This window comes from Schistocerca cancellata, chromosome 12 (assembly GCF_023864275.1).
Source record: "Schistocerca cancellata isolate TAMUIC-IGC-003103 chromosome 12, iqSchCanc2.1, whole genome shotgun sequence".
Taxonomy (NCBI): domain Eukaryota; kingdom Metazoa; phylum Arthropoda; class Insecta; order Orthoptera; family Acrididae; genus Schistocerca; species Schistocerca cancellata.
The window spans coordinates 102,375,113-102,401,240 of record NC_064637.1 but is presented as its reverse complement, the minus strand read 5'-3'; the positions used below and the strand labels follow the sequence as shown (position 1 = coordinate 102,401,240).

Genomic DNA, 26,128 nt, shown 5'->3' with positions numbered 1-26,128 from the left:
TTAAGAATGCTGATCCAAGATGATAGCATTCCTTTAGTAGACAAAATAAGACCAATGTGAAGGATGTTGTTTATTGGGTCGCTGAGGCATGGCAGAATATTCCAGAAAATACTCTGAGAAAATCATGGAGAAAACTGTGGACATCTCTTGAATTTCAGGACAACATAGTCGAAAATGCAGAGGAAAATATACTACAAATGATACAGACAGTCCCTGGATGTGAAGAAGCTAGTGAAGGAGACATAGATGAGAGGATGGCAGCGGATGGGCATGTGTGGAGAACCTTACTAATGCTGATTCAGTTGCTGCTGTGACTAGACACCTGGAAGAAGTGGACTGCTGTGACGGACGTGACAATGAGCCTGAAAGCGACGAAGGAGAGCTGGTGCCACACAGTGCCACAGCAGAAGCCCTTGACCTTGCGCAACGTTATTTGGAGCAACAGCCCATTGCTACACATGCTTATTTGATGTTTATGAGATGATGGTGCAACTACGTGCCATTACGCCAAAAAACGACTGAGTTTTTGTCATCTAAAAAGCAGAGATAAAATGTCCACTGTATTTTAGTAAGTTTGACAGCTTTTCTTTTACTGTTATGCATTGTTTAAACCTAATGTTTTCTTGCTAATTTTTCTAATAAATGTTTACTGTACAGTGTAAATTAAAATAGTATGTATGTACAGCAATTTACCACACAGTTTTCCATACTTAGACTAACATTTTTCATGTTTGGATTAACTGAATGTTCGGATTACCGGCATTCAGATTAGGAGGACTCTGCTGTACAGTCACAAATTTTGATATCCATATAATAGTAGTTTTGTTAATAATCATTGGTGTGGTACCAAGTCAAATGCTTTTCAGAAATCAAGAAATACTGCATCCACCTGACTGCCTTGTTCTGTGACATTCAGGATGTCATGTGAGAAAAGTGCAGTTTGCATTTCACATGACTGACGTTTCTGGAATCTGTGATGAAGCAGAACTTCTAGAAATAAGGAATGAATCAAGATAGCCACCAAAAAAGTGAAGCAGCTATTAAATATGTACTAATCACAGCCTGTTGTTAAACTGTTATAAATTATTTGTGCTTTCTAACACTAAGATATAAAGAAATTGAATTTTATCATTAGCAGCAGAAACTAATTAGGTGTTACTATTCTGGGGAGTGAGGTTGTGAATTCCAGTATTTTCGAAAAGCAATTATTGTTCTTTGTAGGTAGTACAAAAACCAATCATTGTGAGGATGCAAGCCGCATGTGAAAAGATTTTACACTCATTTTTAAATAATGATAACTCCTAGAGTGGTAATATTAACACATAAAATGTCATGTGCTTATGTTTAGAGGTTTCCACAACAGCCTCAACTAATACTTCAGCCTTCAATCATTCCAGGAGTCACTGACTCCTGAGCAGTTATTGTAGAAAGGAACTCTGCTCTTGTTACCGCTAGATGAAAATCTTTATTACTTGCTTGTTGGCAAAGCTCTCCTGTAGCCATTAACAAGGCAACATTTTTCTGCTATTCCAAAGTCCAATGACAATGTCGTTTGGTCAACATGGGAACATGTATGTACCACCTCCTGCAAAGTCCCACGTTTAACAACATGTGACGAATAGTGTGGTCTTAAACATTTGTGCCTGCACCGACATTGTACACTGTGGGCACGGCGGCAACACATCTCTGCCCAGTCTGCTTTACAGAGCAGACAAGCCACTTATGTCAGTAGCATTCAAGTAACTTCACTGCTTAAGAGATACCCATTACCAGGTATAGAGCAACAAAACTATGAATTTGTCTTCAAAGTCACTTATGTTAGTGGATTTCTCCACCTAAAATGACTGCTCATTCATCTCAGCTCCACATATATCCATTACATACTTTATTACATGCACCACGTGACTGCAACATCACCAGGTGGCCTTGAATACTGTGGTGAGCAGTGGACACAATGTTTTGGCTCTTTGGTGTATGTGCCTACTGTAATACAATGGCATCACATTTATGTCTTGGTAGTGGTATCGGAGAGAACTTTATTTACACAAGTGCAAAGAAACCTAATTTGCAACCACATCACGATAAGTTATAAGTACCGGTAATGAAACGTTCAAGTAAATTCACCTTGATTAAACTAATTAAAGGAACAGTAGGTTAGATTTGACAGTCTACTGACATGGGGGAAAGAGAGAGAGGGAGGGGGAGAGGGAGGGGGGAGGGGGAGAGAGGGGGGAGAGGGGGGAGAGGGAGAGGGGGAGAGAGAGAGAGAGAGAGAGAGAGAGAGAGAGAGAGAGAGATTGAAATTGAGTGCTAACCCTAATCATTCGTCAAAGGATAAGAAAATCAGCTATTCCATTATTGAAGGAATCATCCTAGCACTTGTATGCATGTAGACTTTACCCCTGTGTACTACTGATGAAAAGCTCTTGGATTTTCCAGCCAGGTGGCACTGCTAAAATGCCATGACATTTCAGAGAGTGTCATAATTCTGGCAAATTTGTCACCAGAAGATGAAGAGTATGATGCTTGTTGAAATGTCGTGGTATTTTAACCAGAGGTGTACAAATTCCCATTCTAGCCTACCTGCCCCCTATCTCCACCACAACCATTAAAGCAGCTCAACCTGCCACAACGGAGAAATAAGAGTAATACTGTGGTTAAAGCATGCTAACTAGGGTTGACGCAAGCCTGACAAGCTTTATGGGATCCGTTCAGCCTGCTGCAACTCACAACAGGTTGCACTATCAGTCCAACATCACTAGCCAGATGTATGTTTGCATAGGAAGTTTCACTGTAGCTCAGTTATCGTAACAGTTGGAGCAGCAAAAGAAACAAACCAAACTTACAGGAGATTGAGGAGAAATTTAGAATTGGGGAATATAAATCAGTCATGAAAAGAATCCATAGTCCAGTAGGGGAAATGTTTTCATGTTTTTATGAGACAGTTTCAAATAAATAGGGAGTGTCTCACAATGCATATTGTGTAAAAACTTACCATACACTTACTGGGAAGCCTCAGGTATGTTACAGTGTATCTGTAAATTTGACCAGCAGTTTCCTCACTCCAAACCATATTTTGGAAGAGGATGTACATTTAGGGGCTGACAAGTATACTGAAATGTATGCTAAGGACTTGAGGCAATTTAGCAGTGCATAGACTTTCTAAATTTAGGGCAAACATTGAAATGGGAAAAAAGTATGACTCAGTGGATATTAAAAACTACATTCTGTCAGTATGCAATATAGCATAAAGAGAGTTTAGTACAAAAGAAAAGCTTCTTCTTTCAGACACATACTTTCTTAAATTAACATAATAAAAAAACTAACTTCATGTTTGCTGAAATGCATCTGGGGAAGTTAGAATGAATTCAGCAAACTCACAATACACATCCTGGAAAAAGTAATTAAAACTGGTATAACTGGGGCCATATTTAGTTGCAGAACCCTGAGGTTACAGAAACTAGACTTTCAAAACCTTACTTTAGTTGGTGTTGCAGTGTAATAGACATTTTCAGGTTCTTTGGTGTAAAGGATCTCAAATTTCAGAGCTGGGTCTGCTTACTTTCAGAGATGGGTCTGCTTACTACAGGAAACATGTATTAAAGCTACGTGATGATGGTTCGAATAGAGAATTTCCAGTACTAGTCGAAAAACGGTGAAGTTCTAGAGAAAACTTCTCATAGCAAAATAAATAAATAAGCACAAAAGACACTCAAAAGGGCAAATAAAATCCACCATTTTGTAGCCTACAATGACACAAAATGAATATACATTTCAATGGGCCTTGCCTTGTGATACTTGGATAAAAAAGGCTTTTCATTGAATTCCCAACCCTATTCATAACAGTCCATTGAAATCATACCATAATAAATTGCTACATACTGTAGCACAGTGGGAAGATGGGCAGACAAGCAAAAATCCTTGAGCCTGCTTCAGTTGGACATACATTGGCTTGGACAGGAGTAAGGCAGCCTGCCAATTCTGCTGATAACGTGCAGCAACTTGCCTGCCTGGTTAACAGGCAGGTATATGCAGATTAACAGCGTAATGTGTACATATCTGATTTTAGAACTGCCACCCAAGAGTTTTTCACCACTTGCATTTGCTATATCTTAAAAGAAGCCCACACAGAATCTGAACTGGGATGTTGATCTATTATTTTAACTAAATTACAATGCTACAAAAACAAATCAATCCTCAACCACTGAACTAACAATTTAAGTGACCATGACTGAACAGCTGCACATGTTGTATGCCTAGTCTCCTAGTTATAAGATTATGTATCAGTTGAATCAGCAAGCTGACAATGAAATAAATAGAAAAGTATGAAGGTGAATTTATATCATAGAGAACAGTAGAATTTTCTCACATAGGTAACTGTTCGCATATATTGTGCAACAAGAAGGGCTACTATATTCCAGCCCCGTACAACCTGCATTACCAGTATCCAATCACACGATCTCTTGATGACCAGACACTTGCCACGGCAATCCTTTAATCATATCTTATCTTATTTAGACTAAATAATTTATTTACCAGTACAATGTGTCAAACATCAAACAGAGAACGTATGTAGCTACTGGTACCTGCAAGCTTGCTTGCTTGCTTACTAATTTGGGAAATGCCGCTTGAAGGTACTAATAGTTACTTAATTTCTGTACTCAATGTATCAAAAAGGTTTTGACGTGTTGTACTGTTATATAAGTTACTTCAGAATCAAAGCTCACTTTGTAAAACAGAGAAAGAAAATGATGGGAAAGAGTATTGCAACGGGTTTTTGAAAGGGGAAACATTATGGGGCATGCATAAAACAACGTAAACTCGTTGGTTAATGATAACCTATCTCGTAATTGCAATCATCCTCGAGAAATTACCCTTCTTTGGAGGGCATTTTCGTTCAATGAGTGTGCATTTTTTCATCTCCGCGCGTTTCGAGAGAGAGAGAGAGAGAGAGAGAGAGAGAGAGAGAGAGAGAGAGAGCGTCAAAGATTATCTGAGCATTTAGACTCCAAAACGCTGATATCATCGGGTTGTGAAATGACCAGCCATGTATATTCCACTGCGGTGTTCTGTGATGAATTAATTTATCGTTGTAAGATATAGCTCCTGAAAGATTCACGTGTCCGCCGACTAAACATTTAAGCACGTGTGCAGTATCATGTGCGATCTTTCCTCCAGAGTAGGTGCGTTGTTCTGGTGCGGTTGTAAAATTAAACTTCACAAAATTACTGAACTCGAAATCGCGGGAAAAGCAAATAGCCGTCTTTAAGTACATCTTGATAGTTTTTCTACTGCGGAGGTGAATGACAGTTTTGAAACGCTAACTGTTGCGGTTCTTTTCGACACGAAACAATGACACGCCATTATTGCCTTATATCGGGCATCAACCATTATCTTCAACTAAAAGTTGTTACTTCACACACTCATCTTTATTTTGTTACAAAGCAAGGCGATTCAAATTCACTACAATATCACTCCCAGTACGCTACGTGGTAACTAAGAGGCCAGCATTAGCCGCACTCGATTCTTAAGAGCAATGTTTACAGCTCGGGAGCAAGTTTGTAGAAGATGCTTTCTAATGCGCCTATGTACACTAACCTTCAGACACAATCGCAGCAGATCTCCACACACAGCGTTCGCTGGTACCAAACTACATTCTGTGTACGCTACTGAGTTTTCTATTAATACTACGCCGTCTCGGAGCTAAGTTTAGAGAACGGGTTGGAGGCAGACAGAAGCTGCGAGAGGGGGATAAACATGACGCAAAGCAAGCTACGTCCACGAGGAAGCAGTCCAAAAGTGTTCCGTTTAGAATGATCAGCGAATGATACCTACGCATATCACACAAACAACTGTCGCAAATGTATCATATCAGTTCTGTGTGTGTGGGCGGGGAAAGTGGGTGGGGGGGGGGGGGAGGAGGCGGCGGCATGATTGTCATTAAATAGATGGATGAATGCTGTGACATGTAAATACCAGTAACGCGGAAGTGGTATGCTTCCAGCTTTGCTTGTAGAAATCCCACGCAAATCTGGCAGTTGTCTAATTACAAAATCGTACGATTTTTTAGCAGAGGAAAAAAATCACAGCATTTTGGGAGCCCACAAGGATACCGCACTAGAACAGTATAGACGTTTTGAAATAGCTATTTTATCAGACAATACCCACTCCCAACTACTGTCGCGGCGAAGAAACTCTAGCGTCAGGCCAATAGCATGGTCACGCCCTTGCGCCACAGAATTACATTTATTGCGCAGACGCTTTGACAGTTACGTGCTCAAGGCAGCCAAACGTGCTTGTCAAGCATTCTTGATCCTGTGTAGGATACATTTGCGTAGCAGTGGGAGTGTTCACGCGGCTTGATCGAATTTCGATTATGCACGCTTGTGCCAGCATTCAGGCGTATGTATGTGTACCAACAATAGGGAGACTTGAGCAAGCATTCGTCAGTGATTTGATTTTCTATTTGGTCCAGTTAAGTTGCATTATGTTCTAGAGTTCCGCAGCGTGTCTACTGCGAATAGTTAATGTGGGAATAATATTTCCGTTCCTTTACTCCAAATATCACGTTTCCCCTTTTGTCTTTTTTTTCGTAACGTACAAAATGGCTGCCAAAGCCGACGCATCGTCGTCTGAGCTCGAAATTTTCTGACAAACTTATGCTTGATAAGTGGAGGCGCGATAAATTTGTGCACGCTGGCGCAAACACGCTTGCGCATGACTCCTTTATATGCATGCGGTATTTCTTTCTTTTTTTCCCCCAGCGTTTCCGTGGCCCTCTCATGTGGTTCAAACAAACCTGTCACCATTAGAAACCCAAGTTGCACCTATTTAGAATCAGCGTTGCCAACCCCAGAAGATAAAATTATGGCATTTTGTATTTAAAATTATCGTTTTTTATCTAAAATTATCTTATATTGATAATCTTAAAAAAAAAACAAAAACAATAATGCTGATAATATGACGTACACAATATTCGTTGTCAATCGCGAATGGCAAAGTCTTCTCATCTTTTAAAATGTTTATCCATAAAACCTCCTAATTACGAATCAAAACGTCTCTAATGGCGATGCTAAGTACTAAAAATACGTTCACAACCAGATAAATTCGGAAGTGTCCAAAGCATCACAGATTTTATGCAAGGCAAATTCGCTAACCCCGAACGAAAAGTAGCACTGTGTACGTAATATAATTAAAAATAATAATATAATTAAACTCGCCCTAAGTTGTCGAACTCCACATCGGCGTCACTATGCCGATGAGATTACTTCTTCTTGGCATAAATGTTCGAAGTGTTCATTGATGCAATCATTGCACTGGTTGGTTCGAACAATAACACAATTCTTCACACGCTGGGAAGTGAGCATTACTGCGCTGACTGTACCCGAATGTAACTTATTTCTCAATGGTGTCTTCACTAGATTCATTTTTGAAAAGACCCGCTCACAATCAGCACTAGAATGTGGTAAAACTAATATATCTTAGCACAAAGATTCCTATTTGGAGGAACTCTTGGTTACCATGAAGGTCCCTAGCGTTCTTTATGAACACCCAAAATTCGTCCACCTCTTTAGAACGTACATTTTCGGGAAATTCTGCATGTGGCAATGCTCTCCACTGATCATCAATCATTTGCATAAGCCTTTTGTCTTTTGGAGAAATCCTCTGAACCAACTTTATAAGTGGAACAAGCGTTGACGGCCTTGTAGCACTTTTTGACAATGCTATTTCTGGTGTTAACCAACCCAACATTTTTAGAACAGAATTGTTGGAATCATACCGCTTTTTTATTTCACAAGATACTATAAGAAACTGTTGCACTCTGTAGTAGAAATAAGTCACTTTAGATTTTTGTGAGATGTTTTCAGATTGGCTCATGAAATCCATCACACCTACACCTAAATACATTTGCGTATAAGGCACAAGTTGGGCTGGGTTTGCTGGATGTATGTCTGTCAAATCAGTTTTAGTGATATAATCAGGAGACATATAACAGAGAAGGATTTCTTTGTATGTTTTGCACATTCTATCGTGCAAAGAGCAAATTACTCATTTCTTGCTTTGATAATATTGACTCACAGACACAAATTTGTGTAGAATCCACTCGAGAAATATAAAAAATACACATACAAAGTTGTCCATGAATGCCTTTGCTAACTGTTCAGCTGCATACGGTCTTTCTTCTTCCCACTTGCAAACTAATCTGACACCATTACAAACCAAAGTTGCACCTATTTAGAATAGGCCCGTGTGTCAAGAAAACAAAGGATAGTGGCAGAGAGAAAATTTCAAATACATTTCTCGTGAAAGACTTGACCCATCAGTTAAGCAAGATATTAAACAAAATACGTCATATCTGCTGCTGAGCATTTTGTATTATTGCAAAATATGGGAGAGAGAGTCACTGAAATGATACAGAACTTGGGCCGGACATCATTAAAACAAAAGCGTTTTTCATTGCGACAGAATCCTTTCACGAAATTCCAATCACCAACTTTCTCCTCCGAATGAGAAAATATTTTGTTGACACTGACCTACATAAGGAGACTCGATCACCACGATAAAACAGGGGTAATCAGAGCTCGTACACAAAGATACAAGTGTTCTTTCTTTCCGCGCACACTATGAGATTGGAATAATGGAAAATTGTGAAGGTGGCTCGATAAGTACTCTGCCAGGCACTTAAATGTGATTTGCAGAGCATCCATGTAGATGTAGATATCGAAGTTTACTGTAAATTATATAAAAGATGTTCTGAAAGCATGTTAGTTTTATTCTGGGTTCCAACAAACTATATTATTCCCCACTCTTTTGGTCACAAAATGCTATTTTCCAACATAATCTCCGTTCAATACAAGAACCTTGCGCCACCTTACTAGGAGGGCCTGTATGTTCGAATGGAACCACTCTACTGGTCACTGCTGGAGCCAACGTCTTGCTCCATCAATAACTTCCCCACCCTCCACGTACTGCTTCCCGTGGAGTGCAAACAGATGGAAGATTTGAGATTCAAGCTGTGGAATGGATGAGGAAGAACCATCCAATGAAGTTTCGTGAGTGCCTCTCATGTGGGCAGACTTGTGGAAAGCCTTGCACTGTCACGGAGTAGTAGCAGTTCGTTTGCATTTTTGGGACGACGAACATTCTGAAGTCGCTTTCTGAATTTACGCTTCTGAGCCCCACAAGACCATTGCTGTGACTTTACTGGCTGGAGATGCAGCTTTGAACTTTTTCTTCATAGGAAAGGTGGTGTGGCACCACTTCTTGCATTGCTGTTCTGTTTCCAGTTCAAAGTGGCGAACCCATGTTTCACCGCTTGTGATGATGTTCAACAAAAAATGATCATAACACAAAAGCAATTGTGCACAGATGGTCTTCAGTTAAGTGGTAAGGAATCCAGCAGGAACAAACCTATGAATACCAAAACTGCCGAGTCAGTATGTCAGCACTACCAACAGACATCCAGTTGAGCAGCAAAATGTCCAATAGTGATCCGTTGATTGTCTTCAATGTGTTTCTCTGCACATTCTGACATGCAGGGATCACATTTGTGTGCAGCCGGCTGGCATGCAGGAGATCAGACAGGTTTGTGCAACCTTGTTGGGATGACAGATGCCTCGCCCGACTTACCCTGTTTTTGTTCACTGCCAGTCTCCATAGACATTCTTCACGTGCCTAAGAATATCTGGGCTGCTTTGGTTTTCATCCGAGTGAAACTCAAGGACAGCTCTCTGCTTGGTACGCACTCCTGTTAGAGATGCCATTTTGAGGGCAACATACAGTACTGCTACCTGCTGGAGCTTCATGAAACAGTGGAGACTGAAGCAGAAATATTCCACAGTTCTCCACAACACATTCCTCATTTTTTTCAACTAGATTTGACTAAGGATTAAAATACATTGCATACTTATTGACTAGTACCTATAGCAAACAAAGGAACAAGTACTTTGCTGTGTGTATCTTTTTATCTATCAAGATATTAAAATAAGGCTTTCAATATTTAAGACATCTAGGATAGAAGAGCTCAGTTCACTGGCAAGGCATGTGGCAAATATCTACCTCTGCTTGGCATTGCAGTCTCCAGCATCAGGCTGTTTACACCTTGTTTTCGTCCTCTGGTAAACATATACAACTGCTCTCACATTTGTGCACACGAACAATTACCCTAGAGGGAACAGAAGAGTACAATCAGAGTAGCGACCGTATGATCAGTTTGTTATGGTTTCTTTTTTGTACTAATATTCATCACACATTTCATTCCATACAACACTATTGACAGCCACAATGCAAAACTGATATCTGAACAGGATTATTTTACATGGGAAGTGTGCTGATTTTTGAGGAGCAACATAACACAGGATAAGAAAAAATGTAAATGTGCAATACTGAAATGCGTAGAGGTAATGTGCACTTTATCACTGAAGTAGCTCCAGGTGTCTATACCATTACTCCAAAACCTTGCATGTATGTGAACTAGAGTGTCTATTCATCCTGTTTTTCCCATGACAGTCCCGTTTTTTACCAAAATGTCCCACTGTCCCGAAAGTTTTTTTGGGGACACTCAAATGTCCCTTTTTTTATGATTCTGCTTGGCTAGAATATTTTACACTACTGGTTGTTTGACTTGCTATTAACTGCACAATTATTTACACTAGGAAGCGTGTGATGACTTTCAGCATACCCCCAACATGTACCGAACTGTCAAAAATCGCAAGTAATTTTAAACACACTATAGGTTACGAATAACAACGAAGATTCTTCTCTTCTAAATCGATCCACTGAATCTGTCCTTTCGGTCCAGAGATACTCTACACCACTGATACTTGCTCTCTCGCTTTCGTCACCACACTGTTAATGTTTTGCCCTGTGCAATCACTGTTTCATTATGCCAAAACGAAAGTGTAATTTTAACAGCAATATAAAAAGCTAGTTTCCTTTTATCACTGGTAGTGGAGAAACTGTAGAATGTACATTGTGCATATCAAAATTTGCTATTGGTCACGGTGGAAGGTCTGACATTGTGAACCACATTAAGACTAAGAAACATCACATGAGTGATCAAACAAAAAGAGCAAATAAATGCACGAGTAACTACTATGTAAACATAAAATCAGTAACAGAAATGGATAGGCAGTTGGCAGCATAAGAAGCTACGTCTACATACCACAGTGCAATGCATAACCATAGCTTCAAGTCAATGGACTGTACTACAGCAGTTGTTAAAAACCTATACAATCCTAAATTCACATGTGGACACACAAAATGTAATGCAATCATTTCAAATGTTATTGCACCGTATGCAGGTCAGCACGTTTTAAATGAACTGAAAAGTGCTCGATTCATTTCTGTAATGATTGATACATCGAATCATCTGGATTTGAAGTTGGTTCCTCTCCTTATCAGGTATTTTTACCCTGAAAATGGCATCACGGTGAAAGGGCTCGAATTGGTTAATTTAGCTGGAGAAACTTCAGATTTATTTCAGAATTATGTGCTGGAGGTTTTAAAGAAATATGATCTTGAGGGAAAGGTGATTGCAGTTTCTGCAGACAACACTAACACCAATTTTGGTAGTAAGCAGAGGAAAGGAAAAAACAATTTGTTCTATAAACTGCAACAGAACACAGTGAATAATATAGCAGATGTTGGTTGTCCAGCACATGTGGTGCAGAATTCCTTACAAACTGGCTCAGATTGCGTACCCATCAACTGCCAATTAATTGCAAATAAGATCTACCAGCATTTCCACATATTTACATAAGGGTCATTCTGTAAGTTTACTGAAACTGAATACAAAACTGTACTTGGGCACAGCAAGACAAGGTGGCTAGAAAGAATTGTAGAGATATTTCCTGCTTTGAAATCAATTTCATTTCCCTTGATAAGTGTCCTGTTATCATTAAACAATTCTTCGATAACCCTGTGTCTGTTGTTTTTATATTTTCTTGTTAGCCAGCTAAAACCTTTCTCCACAACAATTAAATGTATTGAGAAACAAGAAATCACAATAGTGGAAGTTTATCGAGAAATAAACAAATTATTGGGCAAATTACAATGTAGAAAATCCGAAAGATTTCTCACATCCTTTGTACATGAGACTAAGAGAGCTGGAAAAGGGTGAAATTACTGTAGAACAATTTCATATTTATGCTGACATCTTCTATGACTCTTGCATTGAGTATATTTAAGAATGGTGTTTACCATTTCTCACACCTTTTAAAGCATTTCACTGGGTTAATACTGAAAAGAAGCAGCTACAGTGGGAGGATATTCAGGACTGTTGTGTTTTTGTTAAAAGTATTGTACCAAATTTTCCTGTTGAAGACAAACTGTTCGATGAATTTTCGTGTGCACAGAACTTCATAAAAAGTGAAGAGGGAGACAAAGAAAGTGTTATTGCAATGTGGTGTAAAATATTTGCTTATTTCAAAAGTAAAAACATTAACATGAAAAACATGATTCATTTGGTGGAGTTTTGTCTGGCAGTTCCTGGGTCAAATGCTGCTGCGGAACATGTTTTTTCGTTAGTGAACTCTTTGTGGTCAGATGAAAAAACAGAATTAAAGTTGAAACAGTGAGGGCCTTGGTCATTGTCAAAACACACTTTAATGGTGTATCGTGTACTGACTTATGATACAATTTCAAATGAAAATGCACTTCGTGGTAAAGTACATAAAAGTGAAAAGTACGATGATTGTGTGGCAGAATAATTGTAAAAAGTGATTTGGGATCATCTGAGTGCACGTTGTAAAGGTAAACTTGTATGTGTATTAAATTTAGTCAATAAAATATTTATGTCCCATTTTTTTCTTCATTGTCCCTGGTTTTTCTCTGATTTATTTTAAATGTCCCCTTTTTCAATGAAAATGAAATGGACACCCTAATGTGAACTGACATTTTTTACTGACTTTGCATTGCAATTGACGGGGGAATTTAAAAGCAGGACATTAATTAGCTACGAGCAACAAAGGCTAACTTGCTGGTACTTAGCAAATTAAGACAGTTGCATCAGTAGCTTTGGAATTTCAATAGTTGCTATATCTCAGTTTATGATGAAAATTATATAAGGTTTCTATTAAAGTATACAGAAAGGAGTTAATATAAAAAATACAAATAATGTAAAACATACATACAGCTGGTCACAATGGCTGCTTCAAAAAAGCTAGCTGGATGTTGGGGGAAAAGTGTGATCAAGCAATAATATGGTATTTGTTTACAAAGCTTTTATGTCAATAGATAATAAAATAACAGTGATAAATCAGTATGTATAAATCGAAAGCATGCCATAAGAGTAAGCAGGTCTTTTGCATACTTTCAATTTGACATTAATCACCCTGAAAGTTAGATATTTGTATTTGCTTGTGTTCAATGAAATTATGCTGCCCCTTTTCAATAAAAAGGAATACAACTGCTTGTGCCTCTTCATTCTGTTCCTGCTTGATGGAAGCAACTAATGGAAGTTTTTGTCTTGCCACTTTCCCAGATGGATATTTGAGTGCTATGGCAATTTTCTACCATGCATATTTCTTTTTGGTCAGCATGAATGAATGATGTTTGCTTGTGCTCATGTACTGTTTACACTGGAGAGAATATTCATTTGTAGATACCACATTGCTTAGCCAGTGAAAACAGGACTCAACTGTATTAACATCACTTTGAGGGAGGATCTTCCTGGCTGATCTTGGTAGCACAAAGACGTCAGTATACTTTTATTATGGCTATAAAATGTTTATAAATATGAACTTACTATGGTATAAAAAGCACAAGACCGAACTAGCTTTTTAACAATAATGCAAACCCACTTAAAAGTGTCAGGCGAGATGTATGCACAGTTTTGGAATAACGCTATGGAAGTCTGAAGCTACAGTTCAATGATCAAGTGCACTACCTATAAGCATTTCACTCTCATTCAGACCTACATTTTTCTTGTCGTATGTTATTTCCTCCTTCAAAAAAGCAGCAAACTTTCCGTGGAAAATAATCCTACCTGAACATCACAGTTTTACATTGTGGCTTTTGCTAGTGTCTCTAGAGTGAAATATGTGTGGTGAATATTAGCAAAAACAAAGTGATCATGGGATTGGTACTCTATTCTGTTCCCTCTAATGCAGTTGTCAGTTCAGACAAACAAAAGAACGGTAGTGAACAGTGGCAAATTGTCTGAATATTCATTCCTTTGTGCTTGCTTTTATTCACTCAGTGGAAATTAGGCATCAGAACCCCCAACAGCTGTCTAATTATAGCACCCTTACACTGTTTGATACTACACAGCACTGTATCCAGGACTAAATTTCAGCCAAACTCTGCTATCTCCACAGCCCCTGGACCCTAACCTGACTCATCCGGCATCCACTAACTATTCCCCACCGTCTCCATTTCCTCTGTTCTCTCTCTCCTTCCCAATACACTCCCCCACATTATCAGACACTGAACAACTCCCCCTTGTCTGAGGCCAGAGTGAGTTCACCAGTGCTGGGGTCATTTTGATACCACACACCTGTTGCCACGCCCTCCCAATCCCCTCCCCCCATCTACTCCACCCAACACAACCCTCACTCCATTTGAAACAGAGCAAGGTGTGCCCATCCAATCGGTTCTTGTACCCCTACTCATGGTAATATACATTTTTACCTTTATGTGATTTTACCTTTATGTGATCTGGTTTTATCATTAACACATATACAATTATTACATAAGTTCTCTATTTTCTTATATACAGGGTGTGGTAGATAAGTAATGAGACTCAGTCTAGAAAAACAAATTTATTGATCCAATTTGTACAAAACGTTAATATTCTTCAAAGTACTTGCCTTGGGCGTCGACACAACGTTGCCAGCGCGTTTTCCAAGCTTCATAGGCCCACTGTAGTCAGTTTGAGTTATCCCAGTTAGTGCCTTCGTGACAGCACGTTGGATGTTCGGAATATCGTCGAAACGATGACCCTTCAGGCATCTTTTGACCTTCGGAAATAGGAAGAAATCAGGAGGACTCAAGTCAGGGCTGTATGGTGGCTGTGGCAAAACTTCAACTCCAATTTGGGTCAAGTAGGAGGTCATGAGGAACGCTGTGTGCGTCGGAGCGTTGTCGTGGTGGAGACGCCAGCGTTGAGCAAGGTCCTGTCGCTTCCGTTTGACGGCTCTGTGCAATCGCTGAAGGACTTCTTTGTAGAATTCGGCATTGACAGTCTTCCCCTGAGGGACAAACTCTTTGTGAATTAACCCCCGCTTGTCGAAAAACACAATCAGCATTGTCTTGATGCGGGACTTTGACATTCTTGCTTTCTTCGGCCGCGGGGATGCCGGTGTGTGCCACTCCGAGCTCTGGGCTTTCGTCTCCGGGTCGTACTGGAATGTCCACGATTCGTCGCCTGTTACTACGTTGTCTAAAAAGTGTGGATTATTTTCCAAATCATTCAACATCTCATGGCAAACGTCCACTCGTCGTTGCTTTCGTTCGGCGGTGAGCACTCGGGGAACCAATTTTGCGCAAACTTTCCTCATCATCAAATCTTGCGTAACAATTTGGTGAACCATAAATTTATTCACAGAGACCTCATCGACGATCATTTTGAGACTTAAACGATGGTCGGAGTCCAGGAGTTCTTTCACTTTGGCCACCGTTTCATCCACACGACTCTAAGGGCGTCCAGATCGTTCCATGTCTTCAACGGATTCCCTCCCGTTTTTAAATTCATTAAACCACCGGAACACTTGAGCTCTTGATAGGGAGTCTTCTTTGTAGGCCTCCGTAATCATAGCAAAAGTTTCCGAAGCAGTTTTGCCCAAGCGAAAGCAAAATTTGCTTGCATACCGCTGTTCTATCGAGCGATCCATCTTCAGCGTTTTCACAAGTGTCACGGGCACACAAAAAACGTAATACGCGAAGCTCGACCCTCACTGCACCAGAGCTCCGATGCGACTGCGAGCCGGTTCTATTGTTAGCTCAGATCCCCACCACGTGACGTACAGGTGGAGACCGCCCTGCGAGCGACTGGGGCGCCACGCGGCGGCCAGTCTCATTACTTATCTACCACACCCTGTAAGCAAAGAACCTTAAAGTTTGATGTTCAAAGGTAATGCCACAATTACTGATGCTTATAACCTAACTGATGTACACAAAAAATAATTTATTATGAGTAAATACCAATAATTTGACAATTGGTAGAAACACATCTAGATCAAATATGGTGTGAGCTAATAATTTGTTCTGGCTGAAGTGGTCCACCTCAGGTTAAAGCCCTCACCCCCCATCTTCTTAGCAAACAACTTACTATTTCTGAAACTACCATACAGTATTTGAAAAGTTATCCATGCATAAAGTTCATGTCTTCAAGAAAGATCATTTTCAGTTATAGGTTATTTCCAAAATTCAGTTACATTGTTTTGTATCCCTAGTTTTTCTGATTACAAAACATGCTATATTGCTAATTACTGAATATAGAAAATTCAAAGTTTTAGGCTTTATAACAGGAATTTTGAATCCACATGGAAGTACACGTTGTATCCACAATATAATACATATAACTTTGCCTGTTTTCATGTTATCCAACCAGCTTACCCCTTAATTAACTGAAATTGCACCCCCCAATTTTGCTAGCTTTCCTATTATAAATCAAAATTTAATGACAAAATTGAACCATTATTTTCATGCAATTGTATAAATGGGCGGGGAGGGAAATTTGAGACAAACTGAGAAAGTTTCTCCATGACATCTCCTGTTTTGTAAGATAATTCCAATTATTGTGATATGTAAAATCGGTGGGTAGGAATTACTAACTCACATCTTCATTCATTTATTACAGTTTTACACAAAGAAAAACACTTAGAAATGTTGAGAATATAACCATATGTGAAATGATTCTTTCCACAACACTGCTTTTTACTGTGCAAAATGATCCATAGAACATGGAACTAACTATACATTAGCCAGTCAGCAGTTCGCATTCATTGCGGTGATGTCATGTGGCAAGTCAGTCTGTAAATATCATCATTAAATTTCTGAGATGTAGTTAACAATATGTAACTGCTCCAGCATAACAAGGGCCAACATGAAGGTGAATGCAAGAGCAGAAAAGGCTGTGAGATGACACCCAATAGCCCACCGACTAGGACCGCATGTTGACAGGAGCAACCTCTAAACAAAGAGATTGTAAGTGCCTCTTCTGCCAGCCTCGGCTGGAGAGTAGTATACCCAGCATTAGATGAGCCGTCATCCTAACTATTATACTGAGAATTGTGCCTTATATCACTTGCATACATGGACACTAATTAGCAAAGGACTTTGATTATTTCCATGTCGCCCATTGCTTGCGACACCATTGTAGACCAAAGTTAAGTATTGCCAGTTTACTTTATGGTAAAAACAACTATTAATGTGCTTTGCTTGAATTGTTGTATAGCTATCCAAGGTCCTTTCAGTACCCTACAAGAGACAAGCGGGCAGGAGCCCTCACAGTAACCATTATCAAATTATTCATGATTTAATGTACATGCTAACATGTGATGAATACAATGTGTGAAGCATCATATACAAGTTTATCATTGTAATAACCGAGTCAATAAATATGGGAAAGTGTCAAACAATGCAATGCTGCATCCATTTCAAGTTGGTGTGTGTGTGTGTGTGTGTGTGTGTGTGTGTGTGTGTGTGTGTGTGTGTGTGTGTGCGCGTGTTTTATATATACTAAAGCACTGAGCAAGAATTTGAAACTAGAGGAGATTTTGTTATTGTTTATGACCCTTTCTGACAATTCAGCATCTAGATTAGTTCAGTTTGTTGTTAGCTTAAATTATTTACATTACATCTGTACTTTCAGCTACCACACTTTTCCCATTCTTTCAGATCTTAACGCTGAAACTACATCACGCTCCATCATAAACATTATGATGTGGACATTTTGTCTAGCGTAAACAAACCATCAGCCAGTGACAATCTGTTGATGTCAATTTTGTACCTGCTTTAAATCTGACACTGTCTGACCCTGGGGAATTACTAAATACAATTTTGGGTATGTGTGTGTGAACATTAATTTTGTAAGTGAACAGTATCTATGCTGTTAACTGTTAATGACTTCTGCTGACATTCAACACATCAAGAAGAGTAATAGTTTATTAAGGCAGGAAAGACTACCACATACAGCTAATCAGTAGTTTTTCGAGGAGTGGAAACATAGTAAACAGCAATAATGGGCAAAATCTGTTCATTATTTTTCCACATTAGGAATCAGAAAAATAACTGAGCTGTTTATGAGTTACAAGTCTGATAAGAATAATTTCTTCCCAGCAGATGCCAACTGACTTTTGAAATTCTGTATTTCCATCACACTATAGTCTGACCTCACACCACAGCATATTTTACTAGACTAGTCTCTCATAATACCAACAATCCAGAAATGAAATGACTGGAAGCAGAGTCACGAAACGAACAGTAAATTTATAATATTTTTTGAGCCGAAAAAATGACAAGGAATGTTATCAGATGTGCACACATCATGACTAGTTACAGGACACTGATGTACAGCAAGGAACACATTTTAACATTATGTTAAATAAAAAACTGTACCAGTAATGGTGTGCAGTTGTATTAAAAAATGAAAACTCTCAAATTTAAAAATCAAAAACTATTGCTTCACCTTCATCTATTACTACAGTACATAAAATTATGGAATTATATACATTACAGTTATTTACACAAAAGATCTCAACATGTGCCAGTAATCCTCAAAGGTCCTAAAACACAGGCAGCGAGTGCCAAGTTTCTTAAGAGCACTACAAATATGCTCACTGCATAGAATCACAAAAGATTTGTCCACTGGCATAACAGGGAATTCGGCAACTAATGGCTGTTTGTATTATGCTATTGTACATTCGGTGGTCTGCCTAGTTGGCCAGGGTCTTCCATTATCGGACTGGCAGGTCGGAACTGGTCAGCTGTGAGTCGTGTTACCATTATGCCGATCCCTTCAATTAGGGCGAGGAGGACTCCTCCAACAACTGCACTGCCTACCATGGTTGGCAAGCCTGATCGAGCTGCCAGGATTCCACCTGTTGCTGCACCCGATATAATTGAGTTCCATGGATCTTCTTTCTGTCTGAAGTGTACTAGTGTACAGTCAATGGTAGAGAACATGCCTCCCCATACGGCAAAGTTTCCAGCTATGATAGGAGACCTGTGGACAAATTTCATCTCAACATGACGTAGGAGCAAAACTTCACACACAATTATTTAATGGGAATTTCAAACTGTTCAAGATGCATGGCTGATACTCCTAACACACACACACACACACACACACACACACACACACACACACACACACACACACACACACACACACACACTCTCTCTTTAAAGCACCATAATGCTGAAATACACTAACATTTTAAACTTCATTTAAGTATACCTGCTATGTGAATACGCCTTACCTCAGCTATTTTAACATTCATCAATAATCAAGCGATCTGGTGCAGTGGTTAGCACACTGGACTCATTTGGGGAGGATGATGATTGAAACTCATCCGGCCATCCTGATCTAGCTTTTCTGTGATTTACCTAAATCACTTCAGGCTAATGTCGAGATAGCTCCTTTGAAAGGGCACAGCTGACTTCATTCCCCTGCCCTTCTTTGATCTAGCGGGACCAATGACTTCGCTGTTTGGTCGCCTCCCCCAAATTAACCAACCAACAAACTATTCATCCATTTTTATACGGGCTGGACACAGTAGCAGCATGTTTAGATATCAATTGCTTACATGAGCAATTTGTTTCATGTGACAACTATTTGAAATAACCCAGCAGTGAAAAATAAATTGAAATATTAAGTTCCAGAAGATCCCACTGGTGGCACATGCTTTAGTGCAGGTAGCTTGTGGAATGGATGTGTTTCAGATGCAATCACTTCAGTGTACTATGTCTTTTGTGTTCTGTCTTCATTTTCAGTCAATGTACCCACAAGAACATAATCTTAACTTTGTGAACCACTACTACTTTCACTAAAATACTCTGTAGCACTAGTATTTTCCGGTATGTCACTTATTTTTTAAAAATAAATTTAAAAAGCGAATGAAAAACAAAATGAAAACATTAACTTAAAGAGAAATAGGGCAGAAACAATATTAAAAAACGATGCTGCACAAAAAACATCAGATGAAATTATGAAATGTAAAAACAGCCAACAAACTAACAACACAGTACTAGTTATTGATTGTTGATATTTCACTGCAACGACACTTAAAAGTTGGTAACTATCTATGGAAATACAGAAGCGTCCGATTCCACCCGTCTGCTTTGGCCCATGACGTCACAAATATGGCGGAAACAACCATATACTATGACTCCAATATGGCGCCTATGACATCACGTAAACATGACCACAAACACGAAACTACATTGAAAAACCATCACACACACACACACACACACACACACACACACACACACACACACACACACACACACTACATAAACCTAATGAAACTAACAGGAGAAGCGTGGGAAATTGGGGGTTTTTGGGTGGGGACAAAGTAAAAATAAACAAATTTAGACACACACCACCATACCAAACCACACAAAATGACGAAAAAAACCGACAACACAAAACTCCCCGAATTCCACTACACACAATATCCTCTGGAATCTGACACTTTCCTTGACCTATATAGCTCAAAAGCAACTCCCGATACCGGAAACCCCACAGCCACAAGCACACATTGGAATCTAACCCTCCCCTGGACCTATATAGGTCAACAGAAACTACTGATACCAAATCATAAAACCCAAAACTACAACCATGTCCACAATCAGCTGTCCCTGGTCCGAGACGCTGGAGCTTTAAGTATGACATACTAAACACTTCACGACATCATCAAAAAATCAGAATAGTTGAAGAAATTTTATTACAGACAACGCACTGCCCCCATCATCCCCGACAACTGAAAACTGTTGACCTTGTCAGTCATATCCCCAAAGACAAAGGCAATTCACCAAAATTCACACATGACGAACAGAAAGTAACTACAATAATGTCGAAATAACAAAACTAAAATCGTTAACTCACTGAAAAATATTCCGCTGAAAGCACAGTCCCGATACCACACATGTGCAATGCTATCACGCAAATGAACCCCATATGCCACGTAACACGCTACGCATAAACACACCACCAGAGAAAACCACCGACCGCAACAGTACACCACCTATAATCACACCACACACGCAAACTAAACAAAAAATATCACCTAACACCACCAGAGAGCACTACCGATCACATCAAAACGACACCTACAAACACACCACTCTCACAAACTAAATTCCGCGCTGTCGTGACGTCACGCACCACAACAGCCTTAAGTCATGTCACGGGTCAAAGCCGACGGATGGTATCTGACGCTTCGGTTGACCCCTATCTATGTACACAGGAATCCATCTAAGGGTTAAGCCGTGCATGATGATGACCGGGCACACATGCTGTCTTTCTATGGTGAATGAGAATGCAAATGCACTGTGTTCACCACACTGTGTTCACGCACAATGTTCATGACTTCTGCAAACAAGCATCAAGTGGTAGGCAATGCTCACACTAAAAAAATATAGCACACTGACTGTACGTGGAACAAATAAAATACTTCCATCAGTTAGGCTGGAGATGTATGCATATCAATTGTATAGTAGTATTGTATTTATACCATACTCATTCCTACTGACTGAAGATTATTAAAGTGACGAAAGGCTGTCACACTGTTTCAAAAGCACGTGGTACTCTTCAATGAAACAGGAATACAAACATTTGTTTTGTTACAGGAGTTAAACAAAGTGAAGCAATACATTGAGAATCAGTACAATAATTACAGCATGTGTTCCAAGAAATGCTCCCAGACAATTAACAAAAGGGCTCTGTGGTATTTTCATTAGTACATCATCACGTGCATCCCTTTCCCCACAACTGTCGGACTAAACCTGAGCACAGTCTGAGATGACCAACACATCAACCCACGTCTGGCATAACTCTACTGGACTGCCGCCACTTCCACTGACTAGCATATGTGCCATACCACTTACAACACATTGGCTTCATGCCTGAGATCCTTATCCTCTCACCACCCCACAACAATACCTATGCTCTAGAAATATCTGGGAGTATACGAATGGAATGATTTGAAGTGGAATGATCATATAAAATTAATTGTTGGTAAGGTAGGTGCCAGCTTGAGATTCATTTGGAGAGTCCTTAGAAAATGTAGTCCATCAACAAAGGAGGTGGCTTAAGAAACACTCGTTCGACCTATACTTGCTCACCATGGTAGGATCCGTACCAGGTCGGGTTGACAGAGGAGATAGAAAAGATCCAAAGAAGAGCGGCGCGTTTCGTCACAGGGTTATTTGGTAAGCGTGATAGCGTTACGCAGATGTTTAGCAAACTCAAGTGGCAGACTCTGCAAGAGAGGCGCTCTGCATCGCGGTGTAGCTTGCTGTCCAGGTTTCGAGAGGGTGCGTTTCTGGATGAGGTATCAAATATATTGCTTCCTCCTACTTATACCTCCCAATGAGATCACGATGTAAAATTAGACAGATTTGAGTGCACACTGAGGCTTTCCAGCAGTCATTCTTCCCGCAAACCATATGTGACGAACAGGAAAGGGAGGTAATGACAGTGGCATGTAAAGTGCCCTCCGCCACACACCGGTGGGTGTCTGAGTATAAATGTAAATGAACTGCCAATTTCCATACCGAGTTTTTATGAAAACTGATAGTAAGGTGACAGATGCTCTAGAATGATTTTACAGTCTATGAAATTCTGATTCATTTTATCTAACAGTCTTTATTAGCAATCTTTCTCCATCAATTTCGACACAAGACTGCTGAGCTAAGTACAGCAGCAATAGAAATAAGTACTCTTTGTAATGAGTAAGCATGAAACAATGGGCACCCTAATGCCTATGGTGCCTACCATACTGAACAGTTCACACTTCTAGCATGCTGGACATCTCTAATCTGTTGTGACACTGAAATGCCTTGCGTTATCTTTTCTAACAGAAGTAATTTCCTGATTTCTCCCTGGGAAGCATCTTTAATCCTGACTAAGAAATTTGCAAACAGATCTTAAGAGTAAAGTACTTCATTTCTGCAGTGTTCTTATTGAAATTTGAAACTGCAGGATTATTACTAACAAGGAGGAACAGCAAACCCAGCAGCAACAAGAAAACTTTAACCCCAAGGTAATTTGTGGTGTGTGACATCACAAGGTACCTTTACAAACAGAAAAATAAATATAACACTGAAAATATATTGTTTTAAGTCTATATTACATTTTAGAAGGAACGTAGTGGAGACAATGATCTTCAGCATAGCCTGAGGACTGCACTGGGTTCAAAGATGACAAGAATGGTAGGGAGTTGAAATTCAACAAATGGAATCGCACGAGACGTGCTGTTATACAGCACGCATTACACATACTGGAATTCAAAAATACATTTATGTCTGGCTTCTTGATGAAGACGTTAGTCAGTGTCATCAGGCAGTAACGAAGGTTATAATTACCCAGCGGAACTAGAAGACTTGCAGCTGGTAGGACTTCGTCAACAAAAACAAACTTATTGTGGCTACACATAAGCAGGATGCTACATTACATTGACAGTTTCCCAAATTAACATTAACTAAGCGATACATTTTGAAATCAACCTCCCTCAAACAGAGATGTATAATAAGGCTACACAAACGGTGTGAGAACAGCTGTGAAAGTAAGGTAATGACAGAAACTTATTTTCTTGAAGTAAACAGTGAGTCCAAGAACATACACAAAATAACCGAAAAAGATTTCAATTTTAAAATTACATGAAATTAAAAGTGTTTCGAAACAGATCAGTAAACTGTAAAGCAACTATACACAGTGTTTTACAACTACTGACGTATTCGATAGTATCAGACTACTATTCGGATACAGAATTTTACTGACCTTTGCTTAATCGCTGCGAGGCTGCCCATCAATCTGTGGGAGATTCCCGACGGCGCATTACGGAAGCCTTTAATGCTCTGGAAAACAGCACCACCCAAACAACCCATTGTGAACGCACCACCGCAATCGTCAACTATTCTCCATGGACAAGGTTCTCGGGCATATTCTTCCATTATGACTGGCTGTTTTACTGCAACCACATATAATAACAATTAATATCATCATATATCACAAAGTTTTCAGTTGTCAGTACATGGGATGAGCTTTAAAAAATGATAAAACATGTCTTGATTATTCAGCATCATGCGGAAAAACGTGTGTTAATTTGGTACCGTGAACGCAGTGCCAAAACCTGTTTGTTAAAGACGTGCTACTACATTACAGAACACACTCGTATCGATATTGTGGTGCAAAACGGACAAGTGTCAAAACTTTAAAGACAATTTAATTTCATAAAGCACAGTCCAGCATTGCATCATTTAACCTATACACATATACGTATATTGTGGTTAACGTCCAAACAAGGTACACATATGACTATACGAATTACCGGCATACAGAACAGTGAAGAATTACACTACTTACAGGAATACTGACACACGTAACTAAACCCTAATTTTTTACTTCAAACTTCAAGTCTCTACCACCACTATCCTCCACCGCACACCAAAGAAAATCGCTACAGAGAAATCACAGTTCTGTTTCTGTCCATAGATCAACGTGCATCGTGTTATGTCTATGTCAGTTTTCGATAAGCATATTAATTTGAAACAGTTTTCTATGATTACATTTTACTGTTTTACTGATATATTTTAGAGTACGGTGCTGACAATAGTCAATATGATTATCTGCTAAAAACCTCAATTATATGTGTCTTTAAAGAACGTTATTATCACGCGGAGGGTGCAGGAATCGTGTGTCGAATTTGCGTCACACACACATTACACATCCAGTCAGCATTCAAAAATCATATAGGCACATGGTTTCTGTGATAACAGAGGGGACACCAGAAGGTAATGGCAGTTTAAATGATTTTATACATTTGAAACTTAAATACTGTTGCCACATGTTACAAAATACTGCCGCACGTTTCTTAAGGGAACAGTAAAAGTCAGTGCTTGATTAATGACAGTACGAATCGGTACGTCTTACCCGTACCTCTGGCAAAAAAAAAGGTGAAAATTCAGAACCACAGATTTTGAGATGTAGTACGATAGAACTTTTGTAGATCTGGAAGTGATGTAAAATTAATGTTGTATTCACACTTTTCAAATGCTCAGAAAAAAGTTAAAATAACGTTTTAAGAAGTCTAAATTTCCAAAACGCCACCCGGAAGGTCACAGTACCGAAATCTCTTTTACTTTATAAATCAATCGCTTTATGAACTAAGGTTGGTATCGAGCACAAACAAGTCAATACTGGTCACCTATGGTCTATGCCTATTAAACTTGTTTAATTACCTCGACTTGCAACACCTCTGTGAAAAGAGCCAGCGAATATATGGTACAAGTGCACAATACTTGCACTTCTGTGTATATGTTTTATTGCATTAGTGACATTCCCTTGTCCCAATGATCCCGGCACAGTAATAATATGGTAATTATTATCGTTCACCTTTTGTTTATTTTCTTCAATTATATGTGCAAGTGACTTAGAAAGAGATGTACAGACATACTAGATAATATAACGTGGTAACACATTTTCATATTTATTATGTAGAAATATAATCAAAATATTATATTCTATGTGATATTTCATCACTTCTAGAGTCACACACACACACACACACACACACACACACACACAAAACACTGACACCAATTCAGAACTTCATAGACCTATCAAGAATCTTTGTTTGCTATTGATCATTCAGGGTGAATTACCTGTTTAATAGTTTGTTTGTCCATCTTTTGAATGAAATGCACCACTTATTGTGCACACCAGGGATGCGACAGTTTGTTGGTAGGTGTGTGGAGGTATGTGGCATTAAGTGTCTGCACACAAATCACGTAATTCGCGTAAATAATGGGCCACTGATCTGCATGCGGGGTGATGGCGTCCGATAGCGATCCACATGGGTTCCATACGATTTACACCAGGCGAACTTGGTCACCGAGACATTTACGTGAGTTCACTATAACACGCCCGAAACCACTGCAGTGTGGTTCTGGCTTTGAG

General features: G+C 39.4%; 2 protein-coding genes across 3 annotated transcripts in view; both read right to left on the bottom strand.

Moving 5' to 3' along the window:
- The window catches only part of LOC126109637 (intermediate filament protein ifa-1), a 59,790-nt gene extending 54,082 nt beyond the window's left edge, over positions 1–5,708 (bottom strand). The window contains exon 1 of the mRNA XM_049914684.1: positions 5,599–5,708. The gene's annotated coding sequence lies outside the window, so the exon portion shown is untranslated. The remainder of the gene's footprint in view (positions 1–5,598) is intronic.
- Positions 5,709–18,182: 12,474 nt separating this feature from the next.
- LOC126109655 (mitochondrial import inner membrane translocase subunit Tim17-B-like) lies at positions 18,183–24,651 on the bottom strand. Of its 2 annotated transcripts, none has more exons than XM_049914702.1 (3): positions 24,536–24,651; positions 23,951–24,140; positions 18,183–19,168 (listed from the first exon to the last, which is right to left on the bottom strand). In XM_049914702.1, the coding sequence occupies exons 2-3, from the start codon at positions 24,121–24,123 to the stop codon at positions 18,856–18,858; spliced, it is 486 nt and encodes a 161-aa protein (XP_049770659.1). In that variant the 5' UTR covers positions 24,124–24,140; positions 24,536–24,651; the 3' UTR covers positions 18,183–18,855. The 2 variants fall into 2 exon arrangements, with proteins under 2 accessions (XP_049770659.1, XP_049770660.1); XM_049914703.1 differs by having other exon boundaries at positions 24,527–24,650.
- Between the last annotated feature and the right edge of the window lie 1,477 nt (positions 24,652–26,128).

Excerpts from the sequence above, each read along its gene's own strand:
- LOC126109655 (XM_049914702.1), bottom strand. The coding sequence starts at position 24,123 with ATGGAAGAATATGCCCGAGAACCTTGTCCATGGAGAATAGTTGACGAT. Across the intron at positions 19,169-23,950 it reads CTCGCAGCGATTAAGCAAAG|GTCTCCTATCATAGCTGGAA; the intron begins GTCAGTAAAATT and ends ATTTGTCCACAG.